The sequence below is a fragment of the Rattus norvegicus genome, chromosome 15 (genome assembly GCF_021556685.1).
Source record: "Rattus norvegicus strain SHRSP/BbbUtx chromosome 15, alternate assembly SHRSP_T2T, whole genome shotgun sequence".
Lineage (NCBI taxonomy): Eukaryota > Metazoa > Chordata > Mammalia > Rodentia > Muridae > Rattus > Rattus norvegicus.
Window position 1 is genome coordinate 19918533 of NC_141548.1, and position 14472 is coordinate 19933004.

The following is a 14472-nucleotide window of genomic DNA, read 5'->3' on the forward strand; positions in this document are numbered from 1 at the left end:
ACCCTCCCCCAACCTCAAGTAGCCCTAGGCTCTGGCCCCACAGCACCCACTCAGCCTCGGAGGTGAGCACATGGGGACTCTGGAGGCCAGGGATCTCCTTGGGTGTCAGGTGGGCAGCCAGGGTCTCAAGCAGGTGGGATTTTAGCCTGGAGAACCCATGACCAAGGCAACTGTGTGCTGCTCCCCACCCCAACCCTGAAACCAGATTCTGCCAAGCTTGGCGATCCAGCCAGACTGTGTGCCCTGGCCCTCTCTCCTCCTCTAAATGCTGCCTGATTCTTAGGTGTCTGAGTATCCACCAAGACTCCTTGCATCTCCATCTCCTCCAAACCTTCTACCCCTCACCCTCCACCTCTGCTTCTCTTTCATTGTTAATTTTTCCTTCCTTAGCCCTGGGTCAGCTCCATTTCTTGGAAAACTCTGTTCTGTCCATGTCTGTCCTATCCCAGCTCTGCCCTTCTATCCCGCCTGTCCCCACATGTACACAGTGGTGGAGGGGGAGGCACAGAATGCCCTCCAGGTCTCATCTGGGAGCCCCTGAACCACAAGTCACGTTCAAAGGACCCCGTTGTATTACAATACATATTTTGTATCTGGGAAAAAAAAGTCATTTGAATCTCAGAGATGTTTAAAGGTCTGTAAGAGCTTTCTTGAGGGGAGAGATGGGTGGAAGGGGCAGACACACAACAAGGTAACAGCTCAGATTCCTGACTCTGGAGCCCCTGCAGAAGATTGTAGTAATAGGTCTTCCCACTGGAGGGTTCCGTAGCTGTTACCACTGTTTAAATGTGAAGGGCAGATTCTGCCTCTGTTCTTCCACACAGACAGAGGGAAGCCAGCCATGCTTGGCCTGATGCAGTTAGGGCCCTTGTGGGTGTGTAGTACTGTCTCCTGCCTTACTGAGTCCTTGGCAGTTGGACACTGGGGACTGTTGAGAGGGTGTCTGTTAAGATAGATTCTTGGGAAGAAAAAAATTCTAGAGGGGAGGAGAGGAGGGGAAGAAAACCACTACAGATCAAAAAAGGTCACTTGCCCCAGGCTCCGCCCAGCCCTCCCCTCTCCTAATCACAAGCGGACCTCCAGGAGACTTTCAAAGTTGCCACATTACTGGCAACTGCTCAGCTCCTCAGGGCAAAACAGGAGGTTTAAAAAAGGATGACCCAGACCCCGCCCAGGACACAAGAAAGGAGAAAACTCTGGTTTAAGCTGGCCTCTGAAACAAAGGACAAGAAGTCAACAACCCCTGAGGAGAATGCTGGGGACCCTGTAGCCACAGATGTGCGTCCAAATGTGTCCTCTTGCTTCTACATGCTGAATGACTGTGGGCTTAACCATGGAAAGTTGTCCTTACTGATCCCTGAAAAGAGTTGTTCATAAGGCACCTGGCAGGAGCTTGCCTGCGGGACGCCAGACCTGCCTACTCAGGTCTCCCTCCACACATCAGCAAAAGCATTTACTGATGCTCTGAGTGGCTGACAGGTGGACAGTCAGGCAGGAGTGGGGAAGAGATGGAGAAAGAGAGAGAGGCAGGAAGAGAGAGAGGGGAGAAGCATGATATGCTTTGTAAAGCACCACTATAGTGCAGTGGGAGGGGGTGCCTCAGTGGGCCCATGATGAGGCATCCCTCCCCCTGAGGTACCAGCCATCCAATAGGTCTAGTATAGAATAGAGTTTATTTGGGGCACGAGAAGGGGGGTTAAAAAGGGAGTAGAAGCAGAGGAAGCAGAGAGCGGGGAGGCAAGAAAGAAAGAAAGAAAGAAAGAAAGAAAGAAAGAAAGAAAGAAAGAAAGAAAGAAAGAAAGAAAGAAAGAAAGAAAGAAAGAAAGAAGAGAGAGAGAGAAAGAAAGAAAGAAAGAAAGAAAGAAAGAAAGAAAGAAAGAAAGAAAGAAAGAGGAAGGGAGAGGGGGAGGGAGAGGGAGAGGGGAAGGGAGAGGGGGAAGGAAGAGAGGGAGAAAAGGCCAGGCTGGGAATGCATGGAGAGAGGGGGGAGAGGAAGGAGAGAGAGAGCAAGAAAAGGGTCAGAAAGAGAGAAGGTTCAGAGAGAGCAAAGGGAGACTTATAAAAGCAGTCCTTTTTGTAGCAAGCCAGGCCTATCCTGGCTGTTGCTAGGTAACTGTTGGGCGGAGCCTAAAAGGAATGCTGCCCTGTTTAACAAAGGGAATGAAGGTAAATCTACTCTTTGAAAATGCACCTTCCTCTACTTGCTAGTCTCTGCAGTCACTAGGTGAAATACAGGAGCTCTCAAGATGTTGAGGTAGAAGGGACAAAAGCTGTTCCCCTGCTCACAGGCCAGGTAAGAGGAACCCGGGCCAAAGGATGCCAGTCTCAGTTCCAGCATCCTCTCTGATCTTCAGACCCCAGAGGTCACTTTGTTATTGGTTTTTCCTCTCTCCACAGGTTAAGGCTGACCCCAAGCCATTCTTCACTCCGACAGGATGAGAGTGGCAGGTACGAGGGATCTGCAGCTTCTTGGGGTGGGGGCTCTAAAATTTGCTTTGGGCTCACTTTGCTATCATCAGTGTCTACCCATCCCAGCCTCAGAGGTGGCTCAGTATCTCCTGTCAAAGGCCCCAGCAAGAACTCCAGGAGGACATCATGCAAGGGAACATGGTAGAATGGAGAAAAAGACCCTATCCCTATTGTGTGTCCAACCTTTGAATACAGTGACATAACTTTATCATCTACGAAGTCCACACTTTATAGCCACTAATAAGTTATTATAAATAACCACATGAATAAAGCTCTGTGTGTGCGCATGTGCGCATGTGTGTGCACTTACATGCATAGAGGTCAGAGGTAATGTCAGTTTTCTTCTCAATCTCTCTTTTTTGAGACAAGGTCTCTCAATGAACTTGGAATTCCCTAGATATGAAACCTCTGGGACATGCTTGTCTCTGCCCATCTCTAGTGCTAGAGTTACAGCTAGAGATCCCTGGACTTACTCTGACATGTATGCTGGGGACCTGAGCTTAGGCCTTCATGCCTGTGAAGCCAGTTCTTTTCCGGCTAAGCCATCTCTCCATTCATTAAAAAAAAAAAAAGAACTTTGAATGTCTTTTTACTTTTATGATTTTTGTGATTTTTCTTTTTTGTGTTGGATCACATTTGTAACTATCCTAGGCTGCCTGTGTCCCATAGGTCATAGTTTGGATATACCCACAGGCTGGGGGAGCTGAACAACTGCTGTCTCCTGTGGCCCCATATGCCTAGAATCCCAGCTTAGAAGAAATGCCATATACCAACCTCAAGGATGGCTTTTCAGGGTCCTCACATAACAGGGAGCATGGTGACACAAAGGCCTTCAGGGCACACCCTCAGAGTGGACCCCTTCCTACAGGCATTTTTGAAATGCAGAATGCCTGCAATATACACACCCCATTTATATCCCAAGCAATGAGGAGAGGGCATGGCGCCTGACTGGGAGTCAGCTTACTTTCCTGGATTCTAATCACACCTCCCAAGCAGTCATGGGAAGGCAGCTTCCTCTTCAAGCCTCGGTTTCCTCATCAATGAAAGAATACATTACCAAGCACAAAGCATTAGTAGATGAAGTGAGAGAATCCATTTTAAAGCTGTCAGCATAGTACTTGGCACAGAATGGGTGCTGCCAAGTGTGGACTGCTGCCGGAGGAGAATTCCACTTTGCACCAGAAGACAAGGAGTATTCCCTAAACCAAGTGAGGTCATGTGGTTACACTTTCTGGTCCTTGCAAGGCAAGACTCTTGGTGCTCTTCCCATGGGTGGGAATGCCCCCAGTGTAGAAGCCAGAGTCACTTCTGCCTGTAAGGGGAGGCTGTACAGCTGTGTCCTGCTCTGAAAACGCTGAATAAGTCCACTGGATGGTTATTCGTGGTGGTTTTGAGCTGATTAAAATTATAGAGGACAATCCTTCCAGTTTCCATCTGCACCTGGAGCTGACCCTGTGCCACAGCTCTCTGGACCCAGATCCCACCAGGAAAGAGCAGGTCTCCCAGGGGTGTTGACACACAGGCCTTCAGGAGGGTCAAGCCACTGTCAGAGCCAGCAAGACCAGCTAACACCAGAGATAAGCAGATGACGAGAGGCAGGAGAAAGAACTTAAGCAACAGAAACCAAGAACACTTGGCATCATCAGAACTCAGCTCTTCCACCACAGCAAGTCCTAGACACCCCAACACATCAGAAAAGCAAGATTCTGATTGAAAAATCACATCTCATGATGACGTTAGAGGACTTTAAGAAGGACATAAATAACTCCCTTAAAGAAATGCAGGACAACACAGTTAAACAGGTAGAAGCCCTTAAAGGGGAAGCACAAAAATCCCTTGAAGAATTACAGGAAGCACCTCACAGTACCCTCTCCAAAACTGACCATATAATTTGGTCACAAAACAGACCAAAACAGATAAAAGAAGATTGAAATAATTCCATGCATCCTATCAGATCACCATGGACTAAGGCTGGTCTTCAATATCAACAAAAAGGACAGAAAACCCACATACACATGGGAGCTAAACAATGCTTTACTCAATGATAACTTGGTCAAGGAAGAAATAAACAAATTAAAGACTTTTTAGAATTTAATGAAAAGGAAGGCACAACATATGAAAACTTATGGGACACAATAAAAGCAACATTAAGAGGAAAACTCATAGCTCTGAGTGCCTGCAAAAAGAAACTGGAAAGAAAATATACTAACAGCTTAACAACATACCTGAAAGCTCTAGAACAAAAAGAAGCAAATACACCCAAGAGGAGTAGACAGCAGGAAATAATCACACTCATGGCTGAAATGAACCAAGTAGAAACAAAAAGAACTATACAAAGAATCAACAAACCCAGAAACTGGTTCTTTGAGAAAAATCAACAAGATAGATAAACCCTTAGCCAGACTAACCAGAGGTCACAGAGAGTGTATCGAAATTAACAAAATCAGAAATGAAAAGGAACACAACAGAAACTGAGGAAATTCAAAAAAATCAGATCCTACTACAAAAGCCTATACTCAACAAAACTGAAAACCCTGGATGAAATGGACAATTTTCTAGACAGATATTAAGTACCAAAGTTAAACCAGGATCATATAAACCATCTAAACAGTCCCATAACTCCTAAAGCAATAGAAGCAGTCCTTCAGAAGGACACCCTTCACAATAGTCACAAATAATATAAAATACCTCGGTGTGACTCTAACAAAGCAAGCGAAAGATCTGTGTGACAAGAACTTCAAGTCTCTGAAGAATGAAATTGAAGAAGATCTCAGAAGATGGAAAGTTGTCCCATGTTCATGGATTGGCAGGATTAATATAGTAAAAATGGCCATCTTGCTGAAAGCAATCTACAGATTCTATGCAATCCCCATCAAAATACCAATCCAATTCTTCAAAGAGTTAGAGCAATTTGCTAATTCACTTGAAATAAAAAACCCAGGATAGCAAAAACTATTCTCGACAATAAAAGAACTTCTGGGAGAATCAGCATCCCTGACCTTAAGCAGTATTACAGAGCAATAGTGATAAAAACTGTATGGTATTGGTACAGAGACAGGCAGGTAGATCAGTGGAATAGAATTAAAGACCCAGAAATGAACCCACACACCTATGGTCACTTGATCTTTCACAAAGATATAAAGGAGCTAAAACCATCCAGTGGAATAAAGACAGCATTTTCAACAAGTGGTGCTGGTTCAACTGGAGGTCAGCATGTAGAAGAATGCAAATTAATCCATTCTTATTGCCTTGTACAAAGCTCAAACGGATTAAGGACATCCACATAAAACAAGATACACTGAAACTAATAGAAGAGAAAGTGGGGAAGAGCCTCAAACACATGGGCACAGGGAAAATTTCCTGAACAAAACACCTATGGCTTATGCTCTAAGATCAAGAATCGACAAATGGGACCTCATAAAATTGCAAAGCTTCTGTAAGGCAAAGGACACTGTCATCAGCACAAAACGGCAACCAACAGGTTGGGAAAAGATCTTTACCAATCCTACATCTGATAGAGGGCTAATATCCAAAATATACAAAGAAATCAAGAAGTTAGACTCCAGAACATCACATAACCCTATTAAAAATGGGGTACAGAGCTAAGCAGAACATTCTTAACTGAGAAGCAGTGAATGGATGAGAAGCACCTAAAGAAATGTTCAACATCTTTAGTCATAAGGGAAATGCAAATCAAAACAACCCTGAGATTTCACCTCACACCAGTGAGAATGGCTAAGATCAAAAACTCAGGTGACAGCAGATGCTGGTGAGGATGCGGAGAAAGAGGAACACTCCTCCACTGTTGGTGGGATTGCAGACTGGTAAAACCATTCTGGAAATCAGTCTGGAGGTTCCTCAGAAAATTGGACATTGAACTGCCTGAGGATCCAGCTATACCTCTCTTGGGCATATACCCAAAAGATGCTCCAACATATAACAAAGACACGTGCTCTACTATATTCATAGCAGCCTTATTTATAATAGCCAGAAGCTGGAAAGAACCCAGATGTCCTTCAACAGAGGAATGGATACAGAAAATGTGGTATATCTACACAATGGTGTACTACTCAGCTACTAAAAACAAAGACTCCATGAAATTTTTAGGCAAATGGATGGAACTAGAAAATGCCATCCTGAGTGAGGTGACCCAATCACAAAAGAACACACATGGTATGCACTCACTTGTCACGCCCACCTCGGCCGGCAAGGAAGACACAACACGGTTGGATTCTTCTCAACAGCCTTTACTGCAGGACACCTTCATTGTTGACACGGGGACGCAAGCAGCAAAAGTGCTCGCCTTATATACACAAGAATATGTTAATATTCTTTCAGGGATTGGCGGGGCACGAGTCACCCCACTGTCATCCCAGCTACTTGTCCTCCAGAGATTGGCGCGGGCATGAACACTATTAGCATAGTACCCGCCCAGCCAGACTGACATCAGGTGCAAAACCCCGCGCATGCGCAGTACTGTTGTTCACCACTGGAGGGCGCCGGATCACCTCATTATCATACAGCTGCCCTGACGAGGGGACAAGCCTGCGCATGTCGGCGCCATCTTTACTTCGCCATGCCACGCACTACACTCACTGATAAATGGATATTAACCCAAAAGCTCGGAATATCCAAGATATAATTCACAGACCACATGAAGCTCAAGAAGAAGGAAGACCAAAGTGTGGATGCTTTAGTCCTTCTTAGATGGAGAACAAAAATACTCACAGGAGGAAATATGGAGACAAAGAGTGGAGCAGAGATTGAAAGAAAGGTCATCCAGAGACTGCCCCACCTGGGGGATCCCTCCCACACACAGATAACAAAATGAGACAATATCGTGGATGCCAAGAAGTGCATGCTGACAGGAGCCTAATATAGCTGTCTCCTGAGAGGCTCTGCCAGAGCCTGACAAATACAGAGGCGGATGCTTGCAACCAACTATTGAACTGAGAACAGGGTCCCCAATGGAGGAGTTAGAGAAAGGACTGAAGGAGCTGAAGGGGTTTGCAACCCCATAAAAAGAACAACCAGATTCTCCCCCACCCCCAGAGCTCCCAGGGACTAAACCACCATCCCAAGAGTACACAGGGATGGACCTATGGCTCCAGTCGCATATGTAGCAGAGGAACAGCCTTATCGGGCATAAATGGAGGAGCAAACCTTGGTCCTGTCAAGGCTCGATGCCCCAGTGTAGGGGAATGTCAGTGCGGGGAGGCTGGAGGGAATGGGTGGTTGGGGAGGGGAGCACCCTCATAGAAGCAGGGGGAGATAGCAGGTTTCTGGAGGGGAAACTGAGAAAGGGGATAACATTTGAAATGTAAATTAAAAAAAATCCAATAAAAGAAAAAAAATCTGCAAAAGTGCAAAGACATGAAAAAATATGGAGGACATCCCTAGGTCCTACTACTATGATGGTAATACCAAAAATGTAGGCCATCCATCTACCCATCCATCCATCTTCCCATCCATCCATCTACCCATTGATCCATCCATCTTCCCATCCATCATCTACCCATTCATTCATTCATCCATCTACCCATCCATCCATCCATCCATCTACCCATCCATCCATCTACCCATCCATCCATCTACCCATTGATCCATCCATCTTCCCATCCATCATCTACCCATTCATTCATTCATCCATCTACCCATCCATCATCTACCCATTCATCCATCCATCTACCCATCCACCATCTACCCATTGATCTATCCATCTACCCATCCATCCATCTATCTAACCATTCATCCATCCCTCCATCTACCCACTCATCCATTCTTGTAATCATTTCCTACCCATCCACCATCCCATGCATACATACATACACACACACATACTTACATATATACATAGCTCTGTTTTTCTTTCATTCATCAAATGCATATTAATACATGCTCTGTAGATAAAATAAAACCCTTGCCTTCAAAAACATCCTGTTCCAGGAAGTAGAGTCAGTTAACAGCCAAGTAGTGTGATGATAGTAATTGAATAAATATTGGATGATTTGAGAGAGGCTAAATGAGGAGAGGTTGCAGCTGGAACTATGGAGGCCAGAGGCACCAGCAATAGGCGTAATCATGTCTACTCTTTAGGACTAACTGGCTTTAGCTGTGAGAGTGTGAATTCTTGCACACAGTACAGACTCCAGGTTATATCCCTGAGAATTCTCTCTGGGCAGCTAACTGGAGCCCAAGGAGGAGCATTTTGAACTCATTCACAATGGCAGTTTGGGAAGTGTTCACAACATCTGATCTCTGATCTCACTGATCCCAGCATGGACCCTTATGTGGTCTCAGCCCAGTCTCATGTTCTAGACATGATCTGTACCCATAACCAAGCCTCCTCCCATTGTGTTGGAATTTGGTAAGAACTCACCCATGAACTTTCTACATGGCCCTGCACCTCAGCCTCCTGTTGGGATATGACACATGCTCTAACAGAATTTCCCTACCTGCAGGTCTGATTCGTGTTGTGGCTTTCATTTTCACCGTGGTTACCATGTGGATCTTCCTCCGCAGCTATACCAACTTCAACAGGAAAACCATCCGTCTGCCACGCTGGCTGGGTGAGTGGGGCTCGTGGCCATCATCTGCAGAGCAGGGATTGGGGTGCTGAGGACCTCTCTCCTGAGGTGACCCAGGAGGCAGCCAGAAGTGGTGAGCTGTGCACTGGCATTGTGGGACACGGCATAAGATTCCTGGACTGCCAGGAAGCTATGGGGATCACAGAATTGGTCTAAGGCCCTTATCCAAGGCAGGACAGAAGGAAGGAAAGAAGGAAGCGAAGGAGAAACGATGTTGTCTGAGTTGCGAGTGAAGAAGTAATGCTATCTGAGTTGTCAGTGGCTTCTCCTGCCTGTTGTTCCCTCTGCTTCAAACCTTCTCTGAGCAGGGCCTACATGTCTGCTTGCTCTATTTCCCTGCTCAAGTATTACCACCTCAAAGGCCTCCCTGGCCTCCCAACTTCAGCTGCCGTCTATTCTCCCCATTCAGCCTCTTCCAGATCATCCTGTTTGTCTCCAAATCCCAGCATCATGTTATCTGCTTTCCTAGTTACTGCCTGACTCTACCTCCTAGAATGTAACTTTCCTGATGGCAAGGTTTTGTGCATAGGCCAGTGCCAAAAAGTATTGGATGGGTGGATGGATGGATGGGTGGATGAATGGATGGATGGATGGATGGATGGGTGGGTGGATGGATGATAGATAGACAGATGATGCATGGATGGACGGATGGATGGATGGATGGATGGTTAGTTGGTTGGATATATTTGAGGATGGGTAGATAAATGGAAAGATGAAATGAAAGAATGAATGAATTAGTGAATGAACAGATATATTAGAGTGGATGGATAGATGGATGGATGGATATATTAGAGTGGATGGATGGACAGATGAATAGGGTGGATGTGTGAGTGAATGGATACATATGTGAATGGATGAGTGGGTGAATAGATAGATGGTGGACAGACAGGAGGATGGGCAGATCAATAAGTGAGTGGATAGATGAAGAGAATGACAGGTAGGTAGGTGGATGAATCGGTAAGTAAATAGAAGAACTGATGAATGAATAGCAAGGAGCTAAGTAGGTAGGTAGATAAGTGAATGGATGAGTGGCTGGGTAAATAAATGAATGGATAAACAGGTGGATGGACAAGCTCTTAATGTTTTACTTACACAGTCTCATTTAAGCTGAAAACACCCTCAGAGAGTAGTCCTTAATGTGGTTGTAAAATAGAATCAAGCATGACTTGTGGCATGGTTGGACCATGCATGTTTTGAGACAATAGATAGTCAAGGCAACTTTTAAAACTAACCCAAGTTCTCCCTTAGAGATGTCAGCACAGGGATGAGAGTCTGGGTATGTACATTTAAATCCTTTCAAGAGAGAAGGGAAGGGGTGTGTGTGTCCTGGGATCTATCTTCCCAGGAGACTGAGAACCACAGAGCTCAACAGAATCTGCAAGGACCAAGATGGCTCCCAACTTACCATGACAGAAAGAAACCAGAAACCGCATCTTTAACCCAACTTCATAGTGGAAGGCTTGATAGACTTTATGCCGTCTATCTGCCTCATATCAGCTGAGGCAGAGAGTCCGCATTGGGATTTCATTATATAGACACCTGGTGGTTGCCATGCCCCTGATCCAGAGGTGAATTTCACCGCCTGCTGGCCTCAAGGAGATGTGATCCAGAGCAGTACAGGAAGGTCAAGGTGTCTTATACAGGACAGAGCCACATTCTGAATATAACAGGCAACTGCTGCAGAGAGCCTACCCAGAACTATCTCTCAAAGCTCAGTTACCTAAGAGTTGGCAGACCAATAACTCCAGGCCACAAGCATGAGGGCTCTAGTTTTGTGTAAGGTTACAGGGACCCCCATATAAGAAACAGGTTGCCCCTCTTTGTGGTCAAGAGAAGCAAACAGACTTAGCTACAATGTTCAAAAGGACAGCAGTGCACTTCCCTAACCCAGAGTCTCCAGAAATGCAGGTGTATGTCCAGAAGGAAAGACAGACAGAAAAACCCACCAGCAGCCCAGACTCGCCAGTCAACTTCCCCTCATTTCACAGGCTTTTGCCCTGGGGACACACACCCTATTTTATGATTTCACTGTGCTGATGTTAAACCCTATATAGTACCGCAGCACAAATGTATGCTTACCATGACTATACAGAAAGATGATAATAATAATTGGCTCTCTTGGTGACTCAGTTGGGCTTATTTTATGCACTCAATACCTTGCGACTCTGCTGGAGAAGAAAGCTACTAATTATCCCAAGAGAGTGAGGACAAACTTAGGCTGAGAGAAGTTATGGGCTTTTCTAGGCCATCAAGGCCCAGGGCACAGAGGTTAGGAACTCCTACCTTACCTGACAACCCAGACAGGTGAGACAGGATCAGTATCAGTATGACAGCACCTCTGGGACCTTGTAACTGAGAAGTCAGGTGTGGCTGGTTTCAGGGATACCGAAAGCTCTCGTAGGGCTTGCTACGGCTACTGTTTTTGTTCTGTTTTGGTTTGGTTCGTTTTCAAAACAGTCCCATGCAGCCCATTGGCCTCAAACTGACTATGTACCAGAGAAGAACACTGAACTTCTGATCGTCCTGCCTCTGCCCCCTGAGTGTTGTAATCACAGTTGGGCACAATTGGGCCTAGCTTATTGGGTGCCAGAAGTTGAACTCAGGTCTTTGTGCACGCTAGGCAAGCACTCTGCTAACTGAGCAAAGTCCCCAGTCTACTACTAGTTGCTGCTTTCCCTCACCAGGGTAGAAGCTCCACACAGGGTCAGCTTCACTCTAGGACACGTGATGGCTGCCAACTGTCCAGATGCCAACATTATAACTGAAAGGATCTCTCTCTCTCTCTCTCTCTCTCTCTCTCTCTCTCTCTCTCTCTCTCCCTCCCTCCCTCCCTTCCTCCCTCCCTTCCTTTCTCTCTCTGTCTCTCCTCTCTCTCCCCTCTCCCTCTCTCCTCTCCCTCTCTCCCCTCCCTCTCTCCTCTCTCCTCTCCCTCTTCTCTCTCTCCTCTCTCTCTCCCCCTCTCTCTCCCCCTCTCTTTTCTCTCTTCCATCCCTCTCTCCCCCCCTCTCTCTCCCTCTCCCCCCTCTCCTCTCTCTCCTCTCTCTCTCTCTCTCTCTCTCACACACACACACACACACACTCACACACACACACACACACACACACGCACATACACACACACAGGCCAAGGGAATACATTAACTCAGAGTAGGGCTGTTTCCAGAGGACTGTAGTATTGGGTTGGCTCAGCCTTGGTCATTTGCTGTGCCCAGGGCCCAGAAAAGGCACGCTCCTTCCCTGACATTTTTGCATCCACTGAAGGAACCTGTTCTCTAGGACTTAGAGCAATATGGTGAATACCTGCTCTAGAAACCTGTAAACAACTAGGACAGAGTAAGACAATATGCCACGCAGTGAACCATGATCCCTCGGGCCTAGCACAGACAGGCATTCCAGGAAGAGACAGCCAGGGACCAGCACCGCAATTCTTTTCTTCACTGAGGCCCCCAAGATCTCACCGGGTCCTCTCAACAGCCCAGTGAGCATTGTCCTGATGCCTTTCTATGTGTCGTTAAGTAAACTGAGTCCAGGGGGTTAGGACTCAAACTCCAGGTTTCTCACTGCATAGCACAGCTTGATTTTAAACACGAATAATGTGTGTCTGTGCATATACATGTTTATGTATATGTGTGTTGAGTACGCATGCATGTGCCTTGCGTGGGTGTATATGTGCATGTATTATATGAATGTATATGCATGTGCACATATTTATGAGTGGGTGGCAGCAACAAGTGAGAAAAGCTCCCACATGTATGGGGACGCCAAATTTATGCCAGTGGAAGCATATCAAATTCTGTTCCCACTACCCGGCCCCCTCCCTGATCCTGCAGGAGGACGAAGTACCTTTTCACTAACTAGATTCTTTCTCTCAAACAGGCATGCCCCCCAAGGAGACCCGTGAGTATCATCCCCACCCCAGCCCCTCATCTGCCCTCAGGCAGGATGTCCCGGGGTCTCTGTTCCCATTGCTGCAGGCCCCAGAGAAATACAGGTGTCCGGGGTCTTCCCAGCCCACTCTCCTGTGACAGTGGCAGTGTGACAGTGGCAATTCCAGAAGCAGGGTCTGGGCAGTCCCTCTCAGCCTTTCAGACTACTGGGGATTCTCAGAAGGGAACTCTTTCCCTTCTGCAGTTCCTTCTGGGTAGTCTAGATCCATGAGACACCTTATCTCTCCTCTCTAAACGTCTCACCCTGTTATAAGTCAAAATTGAAAGAGGGCTCCAGCAAGAACCAGGGCTCCAGAGAGTCAAAGAAGATGGAGGAAGAGAACCAGATGCTCCTGGTGTTAACTCAGGCAGAGCCAGATGCTGCATCCCGTTCTCATAGGTATCTCGTATAAAGCTACCACACCCCATGTAGGTTCCGGGAGTATTTCCTTTCTATGGCTGGGGAAACCAGCTTGGAGAAGTGAGATCTCCTGGCTAAGGCCAAACAGTTGTAGTGGCAAGTTGAGAGTCAATCACCCTCACCCTGCTAGTCCAGAGCTTTTTACGTAAGGCCTCCCAGCCAGGTCCCTCATCCCCTAACCCCACATGGACTCCAGAGAGCTGAGCCCTCAGGGTTAGGATTTTACTGACCAAGAAGACGTGGGAGCCCAATGCACACAGCATGGCAGAGAGCAGACTACAGGAATGAACATAAACTTACACTTTATACTCTTGCTCTCATCCCTCTGAAGCCTCCTCAGTCCAGTTATGAACCAGACACAGAGTTAAGACCTCTTGCAGATACCATGTGCTGGGAGAATAAAAAACTCAAGCATGTGCACTACTTCCTACCCTTCCTGCTTTCTGATCCCAGGGCAGACATTGCTAATCAATTCCCACATCCCCACTCTCCAAGCCCATAGCCATCTTCAGGAGTTTTTTTCGTTAGGTCTTTCACTGTAGGTCCAAACTGAATTTAAGAGAAAACCTGCTAGTCTATTCTGATCAAAACCAACTCCCTGATTTGATAATTAGCAAAGATAATTGGAGACACTTCTAGCAAAATGATTGGTGGAAGAGCAGTTCATAGTTCCTGATGACACAACACACACACACACACACACACACACACACACACACACACACAGTGCTCATGACAGTACACCAGCTTCAGGCCCAGAGCAATGGCACCAGGGTCCCTGGAGGGATGGGGTCCAGGAGTTTGGAAGAGCTATGGAGACAGCCCTTTCAGCCACAATCCAGGAAGCAGATCCTAGCTCCCTGTGGCTAAGATCTCCCAATGGGCGTCATTTCCCTTCATCCAGCAGCCTGGTGGTAAAGGCTGGATGGTCAGAAAATCAATTCCAGAAAAGCCTGCTTAAGCCGGTCTGTTGACATCAAGCTTGTCAGACTTAGTGGCAGTTGATCAAGCTCTGGGAACTCCAGCTGTGGTCTTGGCGCGGGGGGGGGGGGGGCCTAGAATATTCTCC

At 46.7% G+C, this 14472-nt stretch overlaps 1 protein-coding gene and 1 long non-coding RNA gene across 15 annotated transcripts in view; one reads left to right on the forward strand and one right to left on the reverse strand.

The window, feature by feature from the left end:
* Nucleotides 1-14472, reverse strand: part of LOC120096928 (uncharacterized) — a gene marked incomplete in the record, with an annotated part of 90816 nt that overhangs the window by 36760 nt on the left and 39584 nt on the right. For 3 of the 6 annotated variants that reach the window (NR_190667.1, NR_190668.1, NR_190669.1), the window contains 1 exon segment: nucleotides 6655-6751. This is a non-coding gene — a long non-coding RNA (uncharacterized LOC120096928). 6 annotated transcript variants of the gene reach the window in all.
* Nucleotides 1-14472, forward strand: part of Fam3d (FAM3 metabolism regulating signaling molecule D) — a 35804-nt gene that overhangs the window by 10416 nt on the left and 10916 nt on the right. For 2 of the 9 annotated variants that reach the window (NR_197210.1, NM_001431386.1), the window contains exons 2-4: nucleotides 2398-2448; nucleotides 8931-9038; nucleotides 12933-12953. Coding sequence is in view for 3 of the 9 variants with exons in the window: in NM_001431386.1 (NP_001418315.1) it covers nucleotides 2436-2448; nucleotides 8931-9038; nucleotides 12933-12953 (142 nt within the window). In the remaining 6 variants the exon portion in view is untranslated. 9 annotated transcript variants of the gene reach the window in all.